This window comes from Sciurus carolinensis, chromosome 8, assembly GCF_902686445.1.
Source record: "Sciurus carolinensis chromosome 8, mSciCar1.2, whole genome shotgun sequence".
Classification (NCBI taxonomy): Eukaryota; Metazoa; Chordata; class Mammalia; order Rodentia; family Sciuridae; genus Sciurus; species Sciurus carolinensis.
This window is the reverse complement of record NC_062220.1, coordinates 142762173-142783162: the sequence shown is the minus strand read 5'-3', so window position 1 is coordinate 142783162 and position 20990 is coordinate 142762173. Positions and strand designations below refer to the sequence as shown.

The following is a 20990-nucleotide window of genomic DNA, read 5'->3' as shown; positions in this document are numbered from 1 at the left end:
AGGTGATTAAAAAGCAAATGAACAGCTGGTGTGTGGTGGCCACACCTGTGAGCCCAGCTGTTCAGAAGGCTGAGGCAGGAGGATGACAAGTTCAAGGCCATTCAGGGCCACTTAGTGAGGCTGTCTTAAAAGGTCTGGGGTGTAACTCACGGTAGAGCCCTGGGTTCTCCCTCAGTCCTGGGGCGGGAGGTCCTTTCCAGGGGGCCTTGCTTCCTTGGGAAGACCAGACGGCCCACGCCAGCAGTGGTAGGCCAGTTCACAGTGGCGCCTGCAAGTCGGCTTCTCGCCTGCCTGCCGCCCCGCCTTTACCTTCCGCTCTCCACCCTATGGCTTTCTCAGCTGATGGGTGTGGTCAGGTGGCTCCCAGAAGCAGCTCTGAGGTGGCAGCACCCAGTCCCTGGCACGGGGCACTTCTCAGATCTGTGCTCAGAAGTTTCCCCAGCCACCCAAGTACAAGGGCAGCAAGAGGCAGCCAAACCCAGGAGGGAAGGGGCAGTTGGTGGTGGCTGCACGTCGCAGGGTAGAGGCCGGCTGCTAAGGTTGTGTGACCTGACCTCGCAGGAGCCACAACGTGCGGCAGGGCTGAGGCCCTGGTGGCCCCAGCCCCACCCAATGCACAGCTCAGCCTAGGTCATGGAAGCAGGACCATGAGGACCGTGACAGGGAATTTGTCCACTGGAGCACTATCCAGATGTCCCGCTAGGTCCTCAGCCACCTGGAGGAGGGCAGAGAGGCCTGGGGAGGAGTTGCAAGCCCCACATCCCGTGGCTGCTGAGGTGTGGAGCCACACAGGTGCTCAGGCAGGGGACAGGGCCCCGGCCCTCCCAAGACCAGCTGGACAGCTGGATGCAGGACCTGCTGGGTTGCCCCTGGCCCGTGGGTTCCCAGTGCACAGTCTGCCCTTTCCCATGGGGGAGGGTGTGCCCGGAAGCCAGGTGCCAGCTGCCCCTTGCTTCAGCCTGCTGTTTACTAAAACGTGAGCTTTTGGAAGTCCAAAGCAACAGGAGAGAAAGAAGCTGCCTGGCTACGGCACGTCAGCAAGGCCCTGAGTGCAAGAGGGTTCCCCACTGCCCGGGAGGCGCCAAGTCCCTACGTAGGCGCCATGTCTCAGGAGGACCTGGCGCACTCTGGTGCCCACGGCCAGCACTGGGCATCACACCGTAACTGCAACGCTGCTCTGTGAGAAACAAACGCGAGGCTCTGAGGTGGCCACTTATTATGCCTTCTGCCTGGCAGGACTCCAGTGCCCTTCGAGCCCCTGCTCTGCAAGCACAGACGCTCGTGTTCACGGTACGTACAGCTTCGTCTGGGTCCTGAATCTGAAACACGGCTGCCGGCTGCGACAGTTGGCACCCGGGCCTGACGCCTGCAGCGAGGGAAGCCGCCTGTCAGACCAGCCGGGTGGGTGTGGAACAGAGACTCCTGGCCACGCTGGAACACCTGTCTCTCGTTTCCAGTGCAACTGGGTCCGTGTCCACGGGCCAGTGAGAGCTGGCGGTTTGGCTGCTGGCTGTAGGTTCCATATTCTGAATTCTCTGGAGCACGACTAGGAAGGAGGCCGAGGCCGAACGTCCCGAGGGGACAGACCGCAGCAGGGCACGGGGCGTGGCACTGCCGGTGAACACCAAGGGCCATGCAGCTGGTGGAGCAGCCAACATCACAAGTAAAACCACCTCTGTCCACATGTTGGTCAGGCTCACTGGAGAGCAGAGGCTCGCGCAGGCAGGAGTCCACGCCACCCTGCCAGGTCCCAGGCCTGCTCTCTGGACAGCCTGGAGGGAAGTCTCCACACTCCCCCTGGGGTCTCAGATGGGCGTAGCACTATGCTCAGCGGTCAGGTCTGAAGAGGTCACAGCACAGGAGGAGGGACAAGGAATGCCAGCATGGCCAGACCCAGTCCTGCAGCGTCAAGGGTGAGGAGTGGGGAGCACATGCAGGCCACGAGGGCGCACGGCTGGACACACATGCCAGGCCCGCGCCGGGCTTGCTGACGACACGTGGTCTCGATGCTGCTGATGAGCAGAAACACCAAGCCCCCCGTTTTCCTGACACATGGTTCTGACTTCCTTCCAGTTTTCTCATCAGCGCCCACAAGTCAGCCCCTGGGTGGGCCTGGCTGCACAGAGCCAGGCTCCTGCCCGCAGGCCCATGCTGGCCGCACACAGCCAGCACAGGCCACTGCGGGGTCAGGCGTCTGATACGGGCAGACCCAAGCACAGCGATGGGGGTCCTTGGGCCTGTGCCTCCTGCTGCTGCAGCACCAGGCGAGGACCCCACCTGCCCCCAGGCCCTGAGCTGCCCCTGCCCACCAAATGCCTTCCCCTCAGGGCAAGGGCCTCTCCAGAGCCTGGCTCGTCCGCCAGACGGACAGCTGAAGATGACCAGGGAGCCTGGAAGCATGGACAGGGCACTCAGAGGACGGGATGCTCCAGACTGAGAGCAGGCCAGGCCTGTAGCAAGAGGTCTGTGGCACTTCACCAGCGGGCCCACAGCAGAGTGCTGCAAAGGTGCCTGGAGCTGTCGGGCACACCGAGTCCAAAGGCGAGCTCTGTCCACAGCGGGGCGCTGTCAGAGCCCCTTCGGATGAGGGCAGGCTGGGGGCCACACTGCCACTCCAGTGGAAACTGGGTCACAGGTCACCGCCTGCTCCTGTCCTGGCACTGAAACGGGCAGTAGTGCCAGGCCTTCCCTTCCAAGAGTCAACCCAGTCACACTCACTAGGGGAGGTCGGAGCATGGACTTGAGAGCCCTCCGTCCCGAGGACCACAGGCAGGGAGAGCCAGGCCACGGGTGGCCACGCTGCAACGGCCCCGTAGGCTGACTTATAGGGTGTGCGAAGCACCAGACACCAGCGACCACGCCAGATGGCTTTTCAACAAGTACTATTGCTCTGTGGACACCAAAGGTAAAGCCACCAAGGAAACCACTGCCACGCTCCTCAGCCAGTCAGGGCAGAGGGTGCTCGGGGAGTACGCTCCAGCACAGGCACGCTGGGCCCGCTCCTGCGGGTGAGGCTTCCTGAGCTTTCCCAGGCACCCTGGCTTCGCAGGCGACTCTGCTGGCAGGCTACTGGCAGGGCGGCTTGGTGTGGTGTCTTCAGTCGCACAGCCGGGACCCTCATCTGCAGCTTGGGCTGCTGGCTCGGGCTGTCCGAGCTGGCTGGTTACTTGTGCCGGGCTTGGGCCGCCTGGGGTCTGAGCGGGGCGGAGGCTGTGGTCACCACCTGCTGCTGCATGAGCTTCTGCTGCACCACCTGGCCGTGGCGGTCACGGCAGGGATCATCTGCACCTGCTGCCCTGCTGCTGTGGCCTGAGTGAGCGTCACCGTCTGCGGAGAGGCCTGTGCCGAGAGTCAGAGAGAGACGTCAGCAAAGAGCACGTCACCCGAGTGTCGGCTGAGCTCCCGGGCAAGGCTGCTGCTCCTCACGCACGGCGACCCCAGCCTCTGGAGACGGCAAGTGCTGGCCTGGCTGTGGCTGGTTCCACGCTCTACTGTTTCTTGAAACCCACATGCGAGCGTGGCTTGAGGCCACACAGAAGTGGAACACTGCTTTACGCTGAGCACATCTGCCCTGCGGCACACACTTCAGAGAGAGAGCGGAGGACAGCCTGAGGACCACGTCAGCCAGGGGCCAGGACGTCCTCAGACCCCTCTTGTGGGACCAAGAGCCTGGAGCACTGTGCGGCCATGCTGCCCGGGGATGCCCTGTGCAGCTTCCTCCTCAGGAAGCTTGTGTGAGTCCTGGACACCTGAGCCCGGTCCTACCTGCTGGGAGGCAGAGGCGACCTGCTGGATGCTGGCCACAGGTGCTTGCTGCTGCACAACTTGAGGGAGTTCGCAACCTTTGACAAAGCAAAGAGCCAATGGAATTCAGAACAACACGTGCATGGACACTTCCTCCCTTTCCTTCTGCCATTTTTGTCCTGGGGGTTGAAGCCAGTGCTCTACCACTGAGCAGGACTAAGTAGCTGAGGCTGGCCTTGAACTTGCCACCCTCCTGCCTTGGTGCCTAGTCCCTGGGACTGCGGGCAGCATCACAGCTCCTGGCTCCTTCTCAGTTCTTACGCGACCACTGAGAGAAGACACAAGACCGCTATTCCCAGGCACGCTCCTGGGACGCTACCCAAGAGACACAGCCAGGAGCCCAGCAGAGGTGAGAGACCACCTTCACCCAGGCCACAAAGAAACCTCACAAACAAACTTCAAAGAAAGTTAACAAGGAAAAAAATCATAGTTCGTGGTGAAGCCTGAAAACAGGGAGCCATGGACACCAGGAAGACTTGGGATTTCTGAACATTAACAACGATCAAAGTGAAACTTTGAGGGCCTAAGAGCAGATCAGACCTAACCAAAATACAAAGCACGTCAGTGGGCAGAGTAGAAGACATCACTCAGGATACAGAGAAGCCGGGACAGGCGTGCTTGCCGGGCGACTGGAGGGAGGACACGGCAGCATGGGCTGGGGAACAGAGGCGTGGGAAGCTGCAGACACCGAGGGACGTGGCTGTGACTCAGGGAGGCCAGGCGGCGCGTCAGAGATGGGGTGGTGTGCACACCACGCCCCGGGCAGCTGCCCAACAGCAGGCAGGGAACAGCACGGCGAGCGTGCCGGGAAGATCAGTGTCAGTGGAGTTCCTCCCTGAGCGAGCGGCCTTCCGGGACCAGAGAAGCAGGCACTTCCCACACTGAAGGGAGTTCCCAAGTGCCTTCAGGCAGGAGAGCGGACAGGAGTAGGTCACGCGACAGAGTCCGAGGCCGGTGCCCAGGGAGCACAGGGTGCGAACCCTGACCAGCCCACACCTGCAGGCACCTGTGCCTGCAGGAATCTCGGGTGACCACCTCACCAGCTTACAACTCTCAAACTAGTAGAGGGGCAAGAACAGAAAGGCCCAGAGGGCAGAGCAAGAAGGACAAGTTTACTTTTTGAAGATGAAATTTAATATAATTTCCCTCACTCAGCCGTAACTCTGTAATTTATAATGAATATCAGATTGTTTCTTCCTCCATCTCTCTCTCTCTCTCTCTCTCTCTCTCTCTCTCTCTCTCTCTCTCTCTCACACACACACACACACTCGCACACTCACTCAGTCTCCCTTGCTTCTTCTCTATATTTTTTAATTCTTTGAAATATCTTGGTAATAGTGACCTCACAAAAAGGTGAGAAGAACTCCACTACTTCTTTTTTGAAAGACTATTTGTAGAATGGGGTATTCTGTAAGTGTTCACTAAGTTCATTACATTTATTGTGAAATTTTAAAAAAAAAGAAAAGAAAAAAAGGACAAGTTCCAACAGGAAGGACACAGACACCCCAGCACCAGGACCTTCCTCAGGTGAGACCCCGACAGCGGCAGCACCAGAGGAAGATGAGAATGGCTATGAGCAGAAGCCGGGAAAATTCTAACCAAAGACGCAGCCCGACTAGTGTCGGTCAGACCTCTCCACCAAACTGCCCGGACAGCCAGGGCCCAGAGTCGGGAGCTGGCAGCTGGCGCGCACCAGCAGCTGGACAGCCGGGAGTGTGAAGGAGGCACCCAGGAGCATGATGAGAGCCCAGGGCGAAAGGAGCAGGAAGTGGCAGCAAACCAGGAAAGAAAAGAATTCTTCAAGTAAAAAAATGATTAAAAAAACAAAAACCTGGCTGAGGACCAGGCTCCTGGGTGCAGCAGGCCAGCACTCCTGCCCACAGCAGGCCAGAGAGCAGGGCAGGAGGCCTGCAGATGCTTCGTCTGCAGGGGAAGGAGGGGCAACAAGCAGCAGCAAAGGCCACAGACGAGCCCAGGGAGGCTCCAGCGAGGCGGCAGGGGTGCAGCAGGCTCTGCACCAAAGCACAGGAGGCACCGCGGGTCCACCCACAGCTCCCAGGCAACGCACCGAGGGCGCTGCGCCCTCTCTGGTGAGCTGAGGACATCGCTCTCGCCCACAGAGCCAGCGGGACTCTGCCACAGCTGCAGCAGTGGCTGGGCTGCGGTGGACCTGCCCGGCTGCCCAAGGCCAGGGCGGAGGGGCACAGCTCCCGGAACAGCCAAGGCGTGGTGCCCTGTGCCTTCAGGTGCATGGCAGGTCAGGGGGCAGCACAGGCCTTTCCACAGGCAGCCCTAAGACCACAGGCTGTTCCTTTCTTCTGTGTCATGTGTAAAAAGAGGATTAAAGACCAAACCCAGAGAGCAGAACCACAAAGCTGAGGACAGAGGCCACCGAAGAGGGCTCCGTGTCCTCCGGGCAGGGTCCCCAGTGCTGGCCAGAAAGGCAGAGCCTGGGGACCTGAACAGAGATGCTGTGTCAGGAGAGGCCATGCAGCCACGAACCGTGGACAGATAACCAGAACGCAAGACAAAACCTGCGGCAAACAAGAGGCCTCGTGGGGGAGACGCCACTGCCAACCGAGGGGCAAGGGATGGCAGGGCTGATGCCAGGTGCCACTGCCCAGGCCAGCCTGCAGGTGCAGGGACCCCAGAGACTCCTCTAGCACAGCCAGGCCCTGCACTGCCCCAGCGACCCCAGGGCAGATGCACTGGCTCAGCTGGCAGGGCCCAAGCCCCCTTGCCCGCCACACCCTCCATGCCCTGCTCACCTGGATCTGGGTCTGCACCTGCTGAGTCCCAGCCAGCTTCTGGGCCTGGGAGATGGGCGTGGTCAGAAACTGGGTCTTAAGGGCTGGCTGAGCAGCATAGGCGACCTTCTGCTGTGGGCCCTGAGTGGCGATCTGCTGTGCAGTCAGCTAGAGAAAACAGACAACCGTGCATCAGACCGTGAGCGGCATGGTGGTAAGCACATGCCCTATTCAAATCCTGCCGTGGCCCTCACTGGAGGACTGCAGGCCTTCACAGCATGCTCCCCATGAACCCCACAGTGCCACCACTCCTGCTTCCTGCAGTCTCTGAACTAAAAGGGAGGTCTGCCCTCACATGCAGCCAGGCTGGGAGACACCTGCCAATCTCCGCAGCACCTGTGTGTGGATGGTCCTGTGCAGGGGACTGAACTTGACCAGTTTCTCAAAGCTAATTGAAGAATCTGGCAGACTGACACCCAGAAAGCATTCAGTACAAGAGGTGACAAACCTGCATGCCCAGTGTGTGCACATTAATCCTGACTTCAGTTTTGTCTGCCAAGACAACGAAAGCGCCACCCAGGAGGCACATCCTGTGGTCTGCAATCTGCAGTGGCCTCTCTGTGGCGGGAGCCAGGTCTGAGACTGCACACCAGCCATCAGGCCTCCCAGTGAGCCTGGGTGCCCAGAGAGGCTACCTCTGCCAACTGCCCAGCCATCCTGCTGCAGGACCAGAAGGTGGTGCTGAGCACCATACCATGCCTTTCTCCAAGCTGTCCCCCAGGAGACAGGACACCGCATGAAGGTGAGACAAGCAACTGGCCTCAATCCCAGGGCACATGCTTCCCTGCACGACAGCTATGCCTGGTGCGCCAGGGGAAGACACCTGTCCAGCCCTGGTGGGCAAGTAAACTGGCCAGTCACCTGGGTCCCTGCAGGCCCTAACCACTTCCTGTAAGCCCCTTCCTCCTGACTTTGTGCTCCGAGGACAGCTCTGCCTTGTTTTCTGTCCCACTGCCTGAAGGGTGACCAGCCTCCATCTCCAGGAGGCTTGTGAGCGAAGATGGGGGCCAGCAGATCTGGGCATTCTTGAACCGGGAGATTTCAACCAGGAGTTCCAAAGGAGCGGCCTCCCTGCCTTAAAGGTTCGAACGGACCATGATTTATGTGTATATGTATGGTCTCCAACATATCCCCCTTCTCTGTGTTTTAAATGCAAGTGGTGGGCAGTTACTCGGGGTTCCTGAACCTTGGATCTGAGGGTTCAATAGCGTATTATCACGATACAAAAAAGAATCAGTAGCAAACACGTTATTCCAAAAGTATACCATGCAGACTATTTCTACATATTTCCAGGATTAAAGCCATTTAATTCATGAAGTATTTGATCAGCTAGAGATGCAGGGTCCATGAGCTTGATCCTGCTTTTCTGAATATCCTGGATGTCATGATGTAACTCCATACGGTTCAAGCTACTATGATTGTTGTACCAAATGCCCATTAGATAATTTTTAATTTTTTCCAATCCTACTGGGAAGTTTGATATTTGGCTGCAGTAACACAGACATTTAAGCTTTTGTTCAAACTTGAGAGGGGAAAGCTCCTTACCAACATGTTGACAGTAGCTGTTAAAGCACTTAGTCTCAATCTTTTTATCAACACTTACCTAATTGTACAGGGCTTTGGAAGTATTTTGAGTCAAACTATTGAGAAAATGAGCCGAGTCAGATCACACCTCTTACGAGTTACATGATGTGTGTCACCTCTTCTCCTTACTTACATTCCCAGTAATCAAAACAAAGAGGACTGACTCTAGGCGCACAGGCCATGGCAGGACCCCCTGCTGTTCCTGTCCAGAGGGTTAAGTATGGGGCCATCTGTGAGATGGAGGAAATCCGAGGCAGCAGTTAAACGCCAGAGATCTGCTTGAATGTCATCCTCCCCAAAAGTTAGAATATTACCAACAAAACCTCCAGAGGTCATAGCATCATGACAGAATGGGCTATGCCTAAAAGAACACATAAAAACACACAGGACCCAAATTATCATCAAATGAGAAATAACTGCTAGAAGCCCAAATGTGAATTATTGATCTTTCTAGTATAACATCAATCAGTTTGCTGGCCTCTGATTTGGTCTTCATTACACGGTTACTAGTAGTGCAAAATAATATCCAGTCTGAATCACATGGAGCTTCAAAAAATTGGAATGATTGTATATCTAATCTTGTTTTTATATTCTGAAAATAGTTCTAGAGAACACACCTATTTTTCTAGCTTCTTAGATCTTCTGCCATATTAAAAATTCAAATTAAACAAGGTTGTCTGCAAGTTCTTTTCAAGAAGTAAAAGGAAATGCGTCTAGTAGGTCTTCTGGGGAGGGTGACACTCTGATGTAACATCTTTTATCAATTTTTGAAGATCAAACCAAAACATCCACCACTTTTAGAGATTTTATGTTGCACTGGCAAGACATTTGCACATTCCATCCACTTAGGAAAGGTGCCAACTTCCACTGCAGGACAATTAGGCAGTACGATACTGGCAGCTATTCCATGGAAATGACTGCCTTGTTATGAGAAAGTCCCATTCTAATAGCTGTCTGGACTTCCAAGGGCCAGTGTGGCTGGCTGGCCTAGGTACTCCCTATGCTATTTTTTCCTCAAAAGTTACCTTACATAGCCAGCATATTTATCATGGGACCAGCTTCTGGGTAGGTTCCCTCTGTAGCCAGTGTAATAAAATCCAGCAGCATCAGTAAGTGTAATCTGTTATCTGTAAAATCTTCCATCATGTGAGTACTGTTAGTAAATACTGGGATGGATCCTGCAGTCCACATTGCTGGGCGCACTAAAGGTGGATCTGGGAAACAGTCCAGTGGGTCTCTCGTGACTCTGCTTGCCTGGCAGCTCACCGAGGCCAGCATGGCTGTGAACACGGTGGCTGGGGTCTTACTACCTCCCTGTTGGACTATCTGGTCAGCTGAGGTGCCAGTCTCTTCAGTCTCTCCATGACAACAGGCTGGTTCCCTGGAAACACACAAGGAGAGCCTCTACTCTATGTTACTACTGAATCTGGTTCATTCTGTTGCTCCATGTGTCACTGAGCAGCGGTATCACAATTTAAACAAAATTTTAAAAAAGTAATTTGTGAGATTTAGTGGGTTTATGTAGGATTCTGCTCTCCCTTTTTTATTCTTTAAATTGTATGAAAAAGTTGGTATAAGTTGGAGCATCATTAGCCTTAAATCGTAGACAATGGCCTAGCACTGTATTTAAACTGTAAGAAGTAACTTAATAAATATTTTTATTTGGCCAGGAAAACTAGCAAAAGTTACCTGTCGTGCAGGTGAGGATTGTTAAAGTCAATGTCACTGAGTTGAAGAAGACATTTAGGAAGGCCTAGTTTTTACCAGATGTGTGATCTGATTTAGTCTCTAGTAATGGGCTGAGCAACAGAATCATACAATGGGGTGAGAGAAGACACGCAGTCAGTTTTACAGCTTGCTTGTCTTATAGCTGATGGCCTTATCTTGCTAAGCTGTCACATTGGAACTGGTACCTGTGTAAGGCATTAACAAACATGGTTGTAAGGTCTGCAAGGAAAACACAATATAAAACTGACAAGCGTACAAACATTTAATTTTTGTAGTAGCTGTAAGTTAAGGAATATAATTTTGTGTAATTTTGAATCTTTAGTTTTATATATAGTATTTTTAAATTTATTTTAAGAATACAGCAATTTGCACAACAAAAATTTATCTTTTGAACTTAACTTTAAATGAACTTGAATGATTACCTTAACTTGGAAAGAGATGAGAGGCAGTCTCAACTTAAGAGAGGTGGTTCTACAAAGGCACAGAAGGTATAAATAGGCACTTTCTAAAACAAGACACCCATGGGCTGGGCTGGGGCTCAGTGGTGGAGCGCTTGCCTGGCATGTGTGAGGCCCTGGGTTCCATACTCAGTACCACATGTAAACAAGATAAAAGATCCATTGACAATTAAAAAAAAAAAAAAAAAGAAAAAAGAAATACATATATTCAGTGAGCACAGGAAAAAATTCTTCCACTTATTAATCATAAAAAAAGTGAAGTAAAACAATGAGTAGTTTTTTCCCTACCAAATTAGGAAAAATTTCCACGATCATCAAATCAGTATGGGGAATTAGTACTTTCAAATATTGCTGGGTAGAATGCAAATGGTAGTATCTTTCAGGACAGCAATATAATAAGTATTCAAAAAGTCTTAGAATTTTATATGCCATTGATATAGCAATCACATTTTAAGGAATTTATGTTAAAATGATTTTTATGTATAGAGATACAGCTGTATGAGGGGCTGGGGAGATAGCTCAGTCGGTAGAGTTCTTGCATTGCAAGCACAAGTCCCTGGGTTCGATCCCCAGCACCGCAAAAAAAAAAAAATAGTGCTAGAGATACAGCTGTATGAATATTCTTAAGAACTCTGCTTTTAAGGTAGCAAAAATAATTTAAATGTCCAACAGAGGGTTTTGGATAAATGAACCAAATGATTAAAAATAAAACCTGGCATTAAAAATAGTATTACAAAAGAATATTATGTGCGATTTAAAATAATTTTACAAATTTCACAAGTGATACTGATACAATTTTATATTTATAAAATATGTATATCTATAAGTATATGCATAGAAAACAGTGTAGAAGGTTATGTGCTAATGCTACGAGTAGTTATCTATGGATAGTAGAATTTTAAGATTCTTATGTATACTTCTTAACTTAGCTTTTAACCCCCCTCTGGAGGGAAGGTGTCAAAACATTTTCATATCTCACATTGCTAACTTTTTTTTTTTTTTTTTTGGCAGTGCTGGGAATTTTGCTAACTCTTAAAAAAGCTAGTGTCTCTTTCAGAAATATAGTTAAGTTTGCTTCTCAGTGTAGACAGTAACATAAAATTTTATAACATTTATTTAAGTATGAAATATTAAATGACATCATTAAATTTCCAATTAATGTTATTATTATATAAGTTTGAAGAGACCACTGTTATAGAAAACTTTAGTTTGAGAACATCTGCTTTGTAAAATGTCCTTTTAATCTTATACTTTAAATAGACATATTTGGGAAACAAAATTGATATATAACAAGTTAGTAATAATTATCATGATCACATTGGTGTTTTTATATTAATCAAGTTTAGCTTTTAAAGAAAAATTTGAAATCTGGAATGTAAGGTGGTACTTTAAAACAACAGTTATTGTTTAACCAAAATTGTATAAACCTTAATTCCTGAAATTAGCTTTTCTAACTAATAAAACTCAATAGACATAAGAAATTATTCTATTGAAATAAAGTAGATTAATGTTTTAAGTATTTATTTTCTTTCTTTTATCCTTTAGTTAGAAGGCCCAATTAATAGAGGTTGGTGAAAAAAATCTTATTTACATTTGTAAATAGGCCTCATGTCAGAAACTCAGCAGGATTTAAAGAGTAAAAAGCTCTGAATAACTTTAGCTGACTGTGTTCATTATATATAACCAATTTAATTACATGTAAATCTTTTGAAAATTATTTTGCACAAATTTCATTTTAATTTACTTAGACATGTATAGTCTTTTACTTTACCAGGTAAAAAATTTCTTAAAACTCTTACACACAAATCAAACCTGATAAAAACTGAACTCCCAGCACCCTGGTTCTCAGTGAGAACACACAGAAAAGAGGGAATTTAGACCTTCTTTATACTAACCAAATTACAAACACATCTAATGTTTAAATATATTTTAGTTGAGTACCTAATTTTTTAATTTAGATTATATTTCAGTATTCTGACTTTATAAAATAAATATCTCCTTTAATAAAGATATAATTAATTCCCTTTACCTTAAATTTAACTTACTTATTCTTAACTGTAAAAGCCAAGACATTAAACAAATGTAGATGACAGTACTAATCATCTACTTCCTGTGGAAGAAAATTATTAGAAGCAAATGGACATAAACTTCAAATATTATAGGAATTGGCAACTTTATTATTCAGCCAGCTGGAAAAATCTGAATTAATAATTTTAAAGACATCTTTATTTTCATCTGTTTATCCAATTTAAATTGAATCTTATTAAATCACATGAATTAAAGGTATTTGGATCCATTATTCTAATTTTAAACTATGAGCATGCTTGATTTGTAAGTCACTTCTGATATCATGTAATGCAGTCATAATGTAAAATAACCATTGTGCACACACATTTGCAAATCAGTCAAATAAACAAAACTTTTTTGCGACTTTCCATAAGCCGAGCTCCACAGTAACAATACAAATACCTGTCAAAGCTTCTGCTCCATCCACCTTGTTCAGGGATCTCAGATAGAGCAACTGGACGCTATGCCCTCCTGGGGCTCGGCAGACCTGCCCTTGCTGTCACCCCACAGCCATGGCGTGCTCCTGGCCAGCACGTGGGCTCGCCCGTGGAGGGCTGCGGCTTGGCTGCGGCTCCTGCTCAGTCTGCCACCCCTCTCCTTCTTTTCAGTGAGAACGTGATCAAGAAAGGGAAGCCTTGCAGCGCATCTCAGCCGATCGCCGTCCTCGCCCCCCAGCACTGTGGGATTAAAGGGTGGGAGTTGCCTCCTCCTCCCCCTCGGTCCCCCTTAGAGGCCAGGTGGGAGGCCAGGGTGGGAGGGGAGAGCTAGGAGTAAGCTGCCCAAGTTCACACCTCTTTGATGCCAGATCCAGGGGTCAGGTCAAAGGTGAGCCTCTTCTGTTAATAGAGATGGGCTTAATTTCTCACAAGGATCACAAGGAAGAAGGCTCGCTTGGGGACCCTGGGGCAGTCGGGCTGCCCATTCCTCTGGCAGGGCTCACCCCGCTGGCCTGGCCCTGAGCGGCTCTGCCTAGGCAGGCACTCCCCCACCAGCTGTGGCCTCCCACCCACCCTGCGGGGGGTTAGAAGTCCCACCTTCCACCAGACTGCGGAACTTGCCAGTCCTTTCCTCTCCTAAGGCTTCGAGACCGGCCCTGAATTCCTGGTCCGGGTCCCCTCCCAGTGCCTTAATTGCCTGCATCTACTTGGCTTGATTGCTGGAGGCGCCTGCCACTCTCCCAGCCCCCTGCATGGACAGAGACGCCAGGAGGCAGGCAGGCTTGCCCATCACATCTGCTCGGTCTAAACCAACCAGGTCTGGAACCACTTTTAAAAATTGTAGAGGTTGATTTCTCTTTACTGAATTCCCACTGAGCATGATCTTAAGCACAGTTAGGCAGACTTTTCTCTTTTAGGGTTTGCCCCAATTTAACATCAGGCTATCTAAAAATTCACTCTCCCCCTTCCACTCTCTTTCTAAATTAGGGGTGCACCCTCTGATCTGAGGGGCAACCAGGTCACCTGACCCCTTATTTTCCTTCTGAATTTCCTTCTGAGCAGTTCCTGTTCTAGGTGCCAAATATGACAGGGTGATCAGCACCCCGAAAGAGCAGGTTCCTGCTCAGGAGGTGTGAGCCACTTGGGAAAATGATCAGTCAGAAACAAGACAAAGCCAAAGATCAGCGTTAAGAAGTGCAGCACCTGTGGGGTCTTCCAGTCCTGATGGGCCTGGAACCAAACAACTGACAAAGGCCCGAGTTCTTACTTTAACGGGGAGGACAGCAAAGGCACGGCACCTGCGGTACACAGGCTGACTGGCACGTGGCAGCTACACCCACCTCTGGGAGGCCGTCTGAGCCTGAGGTGTGAGCTAAGGCAGGGCCAGGGGTCTGGGCGTCCTCCAACCAGGGATTTCAACCAGGAGCTCCAGAGGAGCAGCCTCCCTGCCTCAATGCCACCAACACACCGTGATTGTGTCGCCTCCAACAACTGCCCCACAGCACACCTCAGTCCCCGACCTCTCTCCCCAGCCAGTCGGGGTGCCCCTGGGGTCAGAGCCAGCCTGCCACCTTTCACCAGCTCTGCCGCTCTGGGCAAGTCCTCCTTCTCTCAGAAGGACAAGGGCTGTTCAGGGTGAGCCCCGGATGCATTCAGGGACCACGGGGAGGTGGTCAGTGCAGCCCTGCTCTGCTGAGGCCCCGCACCCACACCTCCACTAGAGAACGGCTCGCACCGGCCTGCAGCTTGTGCCGACGGGAGGGAGGCAGCTGCAGGCCAGGGACAGGGCGGCTCTGCCCTCGCTCCAGGGGCCCGCGGACATCCCGCAGCAGCACTTCCGCCTGCAGGCTCCCTCCTCACACCAGGCCCTCCCATGAAGGTCCTCCCCTGGAGGCAGGAGAGCACCAGCAGCGCTGCCCCTTGGCCTGGACCAGGAGTCCCAGAGGGACTCTGGCTGCTTCCCCTGCTTCCCCCAGCCCTTCAGGACGCTCGGTCACACGATTCCACGGCCGCTGACACGCTGGCTTGGGCCTACCCGTCCCCACAGCTCCCCGAGGCCCCCTCCAGGCTGCGTCCTCAGACCAGCACCCCACAGGCAGCGCGCACCTTGAGAGGGGGTGGCGTGGTAAATGGAGCCGCCGTGCCCTCTGGGGCCTGGGCCCGACACCGCTCCTCAACAGCAGTCTTACCTTCTGTGGGACGGCGCTCTGGCCCTGGGCCACCTGCGGCTGAATGGCCTTCTGCTGCTGCACAGCCTGCTGCTTGAGCTTCAGCAGCTGCTGGACATGCACGGGCTGGGCCACAACAGTCTGTCCTGCAAGAGCAACGCGGCCCGTGAGCTGGCTCAGGCCAGGAGGGCCCCGCTCACGCTGGGTCTGCTGGGACTGACGCATCCCTACAGAAAGTGGTGAGCCTGCGGCCGTGACAAGGAGCCAGCCCTGAACGTGCTCAAGGTGCCCTGGGTTCCTGAGGCACGTGGAAGTGGAGGGGAGAGCTTTCAGGACCTCAGTGCTGAGTTAGACTGAGGGCAAACAGAGGGGGAAAGCTCTGAGGAACTGCGCCCACAGCAGGACCTGAGCGACAGGCCCAGGGCTGCAGCTGCGGGGTCATGGCACACAGGGCCCGGCACGGGGGAGGGCCGCGGGGTCACGGCACACAGGGCCCGGCACGGGGAAGGGCTGCGGGTCAGGCACCTGCTGCTTTCTGCGGCTGCCCAATCGCCACACTGATGCCCGCGACGTTCATGGGCAGAGTCGTGACGCCAGGCGAGGAGACCACAGCTGCTGGGACAGACACCACCGGAGGCTTCGCCAAGGCCACCTGGGCAGGCTGTGGTGTCTGCGTTGGCATCTGCCCTTGGGCCTGCAGCTGGAAGTGGGGACCCGGGTCTAGACGGGAAGAACACAGGAGTCCGGAGGAGGTCAGGACGCTGTGTCTTTTCACACACTGCTCCACAGAAGTCCAGCCCGGAGAAAACCCACAAGGCTCATCACACAGCCAAGAACAGCACTGGAAGGCAGCAGGGCCCACAGCTGCAGGGCACCCAACCCTAAGGCCAGCCCACCCACTCTCAGGTGCGCTCTCCGCTGCCACTGCCTCCTCTTCCTCCAGCTCCTGCACCTCCCCAACTACCCAACAGAGTCAGGCCCCTGCCTCAGCTCCCACTCAGGCCAGGGCCGCCTCACTGCCATAGTCTCCTGCCTGAAGTGGGCACTGGGCCAGCTGCTCCTGTGGACCTGCACCCTGCTGCCACACAGGACTTCCCTTAAAGACAGTTTTACAGATGGAAGGTGGAAACTGGTCCTTTCTCACATACAGGACACTGAAGGAAAGAGCGGCTGCAAGGACCCATGCAGGATGCTGAGGCCAGCACAAGGCCTTCCAGGATGCTGGGGATGCGCGTGAGCCACACACGTCCTGCCCGGTCCCTCCTCCCCTGCAGAGCAGCTGCTCTTCAAAGCGGCTTCCCCTCCACTCCTCTACCCTCCTGAAGCAAGAGCCCGAACAGCACTTCCTAACAGCCGTCCCTCCTCTGGGACACCAGGACCCACTGCATTAAATGGCATGCACACTGCCCGTCAGAGGTTAACCCGAGGGCGATCTGAACAGGTACTTGATCCACGTGCCTCAGCATCTTCACCTCCGCGTGCAATTCATCTAAGACACTTCTCCCTGCCATGGGGTGACTGAGGACCAAGCCAGGAAAAAAGCAGAACCCCAGCAGCACCTGGCTCCCAGGTGGGCTCCACCACCGAGTGGTGAGTGACAGTGCTGGCCCTCCATGCCCCATACCCCTGCATCTCGCTGTCAAGCGCCTCCTTCAAAATCCCCCAAGGCTCTCCCTGTCCAGTGACCTTCCCACCCACCTGAGCTGGCCACGTCTCAGGGCACCTGCACAGGCGCCTGTTCTAGCCGCTGCCCTCTGCGGCACGGGGACAGCCCCAGGCCACGTCTGACGCCACCACTCACGCTCCAGACTCAGTCTCGACCTTGCAGTCCCCAGGAGCCTTGGGGACAGTCAGTTCTGGGGAGCACTGCTGCCGACGAGTGCCACGTGTGAAGTGTCCTCCTCCTCTCCCGGGACGGACCCCTCCCTGCTCCCCTGCGAGGCTGCCGCGACACCCAGCACCCTCTGAGCCAGAGCTGCAGCCCCCTGGAAACGTGGAGGGCGGTGCTGCCCTGGGACAGGAGCACGCGAACTGCAACTTACGAGCCGGGCCACTTGGAGGTTGGCCACGGTGGTGCCCGTGAGCAAAGCCCCGGGCCGCGGAGCCGTGACAGTGGCGAGCTGGGGGCTCTGCTGCTGCGGGGGCTGCGGGGGTGGCACTTGCACCTGTGCTGGCGGCTGGGGGGGCCCTGGCTGGGCCTGTGGCGCCGGGGGCTGTGGGGGCAGCTGCACCTTCTGCTTCTGCATCTTGATGAGGTGTTCCTGAAACCCAAAGGAGGCGTGTTCCTTCCCAGGGCAGGCTTCACGGCCTCCTGCTGCCCACCTCACAGGGCGCTCACGAGCCCGGGCAGAGGACCACCTTCCCGCCACCAAACGTGGTTCCCAGACACTGACGCTTCACCAGGGAACTGAACGACTGTTCGGACAGACCAGAGAATCCACAGCAAAATCTCTAGGTTCTTATCGCTCATCAACAAGTCAACCTAAAAACTTAGCACCAAAGGTACTGAACAGCAAGTTAAATAAGTGACACTAACTTACTAACAGATTCCATGTCTTTAAAAAGAAATGGAAGTATCAAGATATGAAGACATGAGTTGAAAACACATTTTAAGAATAGACGTTTTAAGGAGCACTCTCACTGAGACACTGATGAGCATCAGAAGTCTCTGCCTGCTGGAAACGAAGTGGTTTTGCAGGTGCTACAGGAGGGGACAGGGTGAGGAGTGAACAGGGCCAGAACAGGTGGGGTGCTGCCCTGAGACCAGGTGAGCAGCAGTGCTTGGAGCACAGGGTCTCGGAGGCCAGACCCAGGGGTGTGGGGCCCCAGGACTCCCAGGCGTGGTAGTTCCAACACAGCCCTGTCCCGTGGAACCTGCCGCAGTGACAGAACCAGGCAGGGTCTGGGACTCCTGCGTGCAGCCAGGCCACACGAGGCCACAGACCTGAGGAGCAGGGTGGTGACTGAGGACACTACATGTCGACTGCCTTCAATCTCATCATCGGGGCAGCTCCGCTCCAGAAGGAGCACTGTGGGTACGCTGGTGGCCACAGGGCACTCAGAGGCCCAGCAGCGCTGAAGGACACTGGGTCTAACAGGAGCCCAGGCACTGGCTCTTCCCTGCCCTTCTGGAACCTGGGGCAAGGCCTTGGGGGCGGGACCAGCACCCCCACGGCGACGCCCCCTGAGGCGCGCCCGTCTGCATCTGGTCCCCTCACTGGTGTGTACGCGAGAGCCTCCACTGGTGGCAGGGACAGAGCACTTCCTTCTACAACGAGCACATCCGCACAAATGAAAGCAAAGGCTCGGCCTGGCAGGACCAGGAGCACCAGGGTCCTCACGGCCACCCTGGACACGTAGCTGCAGACAAGCTCCTTGTGCAGAAGCCAGGTCCCCGCCACCGGTCTCAGACACTGTGGCTTGTGCTGTCACCTGCACCCTCTGGTGGAGGGGGTGGCGAGGGGCACAGGGTGCGTAGGGCGGAAGCAGGAAGATGGGCCTGGGCACCCGCGGGCGCCTGAGGACCTGGCTGAGCAGCCAGGAGCAGGTCCCAGTGGCCCTGGGAGGAAGCGGTACCACACAGCGCACTGCCCGCCTCGGGCAAGGCGCCACCAAGGCCTGCCAGGCGGCTGCTGGGAGAGCGCATGTGTTTCTGGGAAGGGCTCACCGGTGCCAACTTGCCCACAGCCTTGATCTGGGCCTGGGCCTGCACCTGTGGGCCTGCACCTGGGAGGACGGTGGCGGCGGCGGCGGCTGCGGCTGCGGCTGCTGCTGCTGCTGCTGCCGGAGGAGCTGGAAGTGTGCAGGGGTGATGGTTTTCCCAGGAAGCTGGACGCCTGTGGCTGTGGAGAGCTGGGTTAGGCCTCCAACCCTCCTCCCCTGGACGGAGGGCAGGCGTGGCCACACCCAGCCCCTTTACCTTGGGACACCTGGGTCACCAAAGAGCGTGTCGGGGGTCTGCACCGGGGGTCAGGTTGGTAGTGAACACGGCTGAGGCTGTGACAGAGGTGACTGCTCGGACGCCCTGGGTCGTTGCCATGGACACCAGGTCGGTGGCGGCAGTGGCGGGTGAGCCACGGCGCGCTGCTGTGTGTGGACCACCTGGGCGGGGGCGGAGCCTCCGGATGTCTGCAAAGGTAAGGCAGGCGCTCACCACCCAGGCCAACCTGGCGCCAGGCCCAAGGCCCGCAGCGCCGCCTGCGGTGCCCTCCGCACGCGGAAGTGCTGTCTGGTCCCAACAAAGCTCAGACAGGAAGGGCCTCCAGCTGCAGAGCCGCGCCTGCCCACAGCCAGCCGCGGCTCCGGTGGCAAGGTCCCAGCGCCCCTCCCACCTCACTCTCGGACTGTCGGGTCCCCGGAACACGCCAGTTCCTGACAATCCTGAGTGAGTCCCCGCGCTGACCCCAGCACGCACGGCCTGGCACTCCCGCTCTGCCCCGAGGCAGAAGTCCCAGGCTTCCCAGGCACACGCACGACGTGCTGCCCCACGGCCTTCCCGTCCACCTCAGAACCACCGCCCCAGGCAGGCTCAGACAGAGCATCCTCGGGCCACGGGCTGCCCCGTCCTCCTGCGACGCGCCTCCGTCCATCTGGATTCAAACCCAGCGTGCTGCTCTGCACTTTCTGGTCGACTCAGCAGTGTGTCTCTTTTACTGTCCTTTCTTACTTTCTTCTAGATTTTTTTCTCATCCAAGTTTCCCCTTCAGTGTTTGGAAATCATACACTGTATTTTTATTCTTTTGGTAACTTGTCTGAAAATTTATCTTGAATACTTACCAAATCTAAAGTTAATCCATAGTTTCATAAATTTTCCCTGAACAAGACATTTTATTTTTTTAATTAAAATCTTTTTTATTTTTACTGACACATTTTGATTCATTGTATACAAATGGGGTACAACTTTTCATTTCTATGGTTGTATACAATGCAGATTCACACCCTTCATGAAATCATAAATATACACAGGGTAACACTGTTTCGTTCTACTATCTTCTGTCCCCCCTCCCATCCCACCCCCATTTTCCTCTACACCATCCAAAGTTCCTTCGTTCTCTCTTCCCATCAACCCCCTCATTATTTAGTGTCATGCACTTATCAGAGAAAACATTCAGCCTTTGGTGTTTTGAACTTGGCCTATTTCACTTAGCATGATATTTTCCAACTTCATCCATCTACCAGCAAATGCCATAATTTTATTCTTCTTATGGCTGAGTAATATTCCATTGTGTATATATACCACAGTTTCTTTATCCATTCATCTACTGAAGATATGATATCTAGGTTGGTTCCACAATCTGGCTATTCTGAATTGAGCTGCTATGAACATTGATGTGGCCGCATCACTGTAGTATGCTGATTTTAAGTCCTTTGGCTATAAATCAAGGAGTGGGATAGCTGGGCAAATGGGTGGGTCCATTCCAAGTTTTCTGAGGAATCTCCATACTGCTTTCCAGAGTGGCTGCACCAATTTGCAACCCCACCAGCAATGTATGAGGAGTGTGCCTTTTTACCCACATCCTCGCCAACACTTATTATTGCTTGTGTTCTTGATAAAAGCCACTCTAATTGGAGTTAGATGAAATCTTAGGGTGGTTTTAATTTGCATTTCTCTAATTACTAGGGATGATGAGCACTTTTTCATATATTTGTTGATCACCTGTATATCTTCTTTGTGAAGTGTCTGCCCATTTCCTTAGCCCATTTATTGATTGGGTTCTTTGTATTTGGGATGTAAAGTTTTTTAAGTTCTTTATAAACTTTGGAGATGAGTGCTCTGTCTGAAGTGTGCGTGGAAAAGATTTTCTCTCACTCTGTAGGCTGTCTTTTCACATTATTGATTGTTTCCTGTGCTGAGAAAAAGCTTTTTAGTTTGAATTTATCCCATTTATTGATTCTTGCTTTTATTTCTTGCGCTATGGGGGTCTTGTTAAGGAAGTA

General features: G+C 53.2%; 1 protein-coding gene and 1 pseudogene across 1 annotated transcript in view; both read right to left on the bottom strand.

The window, feature by feature from the left end:
* Positions 1–1184: 1184 nt before the first annotated feature.
* Positions 1185–18699, bottom strand: LOC124991532 (E1A-binding protein p400-like; annotated as a pseudogene).
* The window catches only part of Ep400 (E1A binding protein p400), an 82144-nt gene continuing 78329 nt past the window's right edge, over positions 17176–20990 (bottom strand). Inside the window, exons 47-49 of the mRNA XM_047562797.1 lie at positions 18973–19181; positions 18721–18895; positions 17176–17314 (exon numbers count right to left, since the gene is read on the bottom strand). Of these exons, the coding sequence (XP_047418753.1) occupies positions 19023–19181 (159 nt within the window). The 3' untranslated portion in view covers positions 17176–17314; positions 18721–18895; positions 18973–19022. The remainder of the gene's footprint in view (positions 17315–18720; positions 18896–18972; positions 19182–20990) is intronic.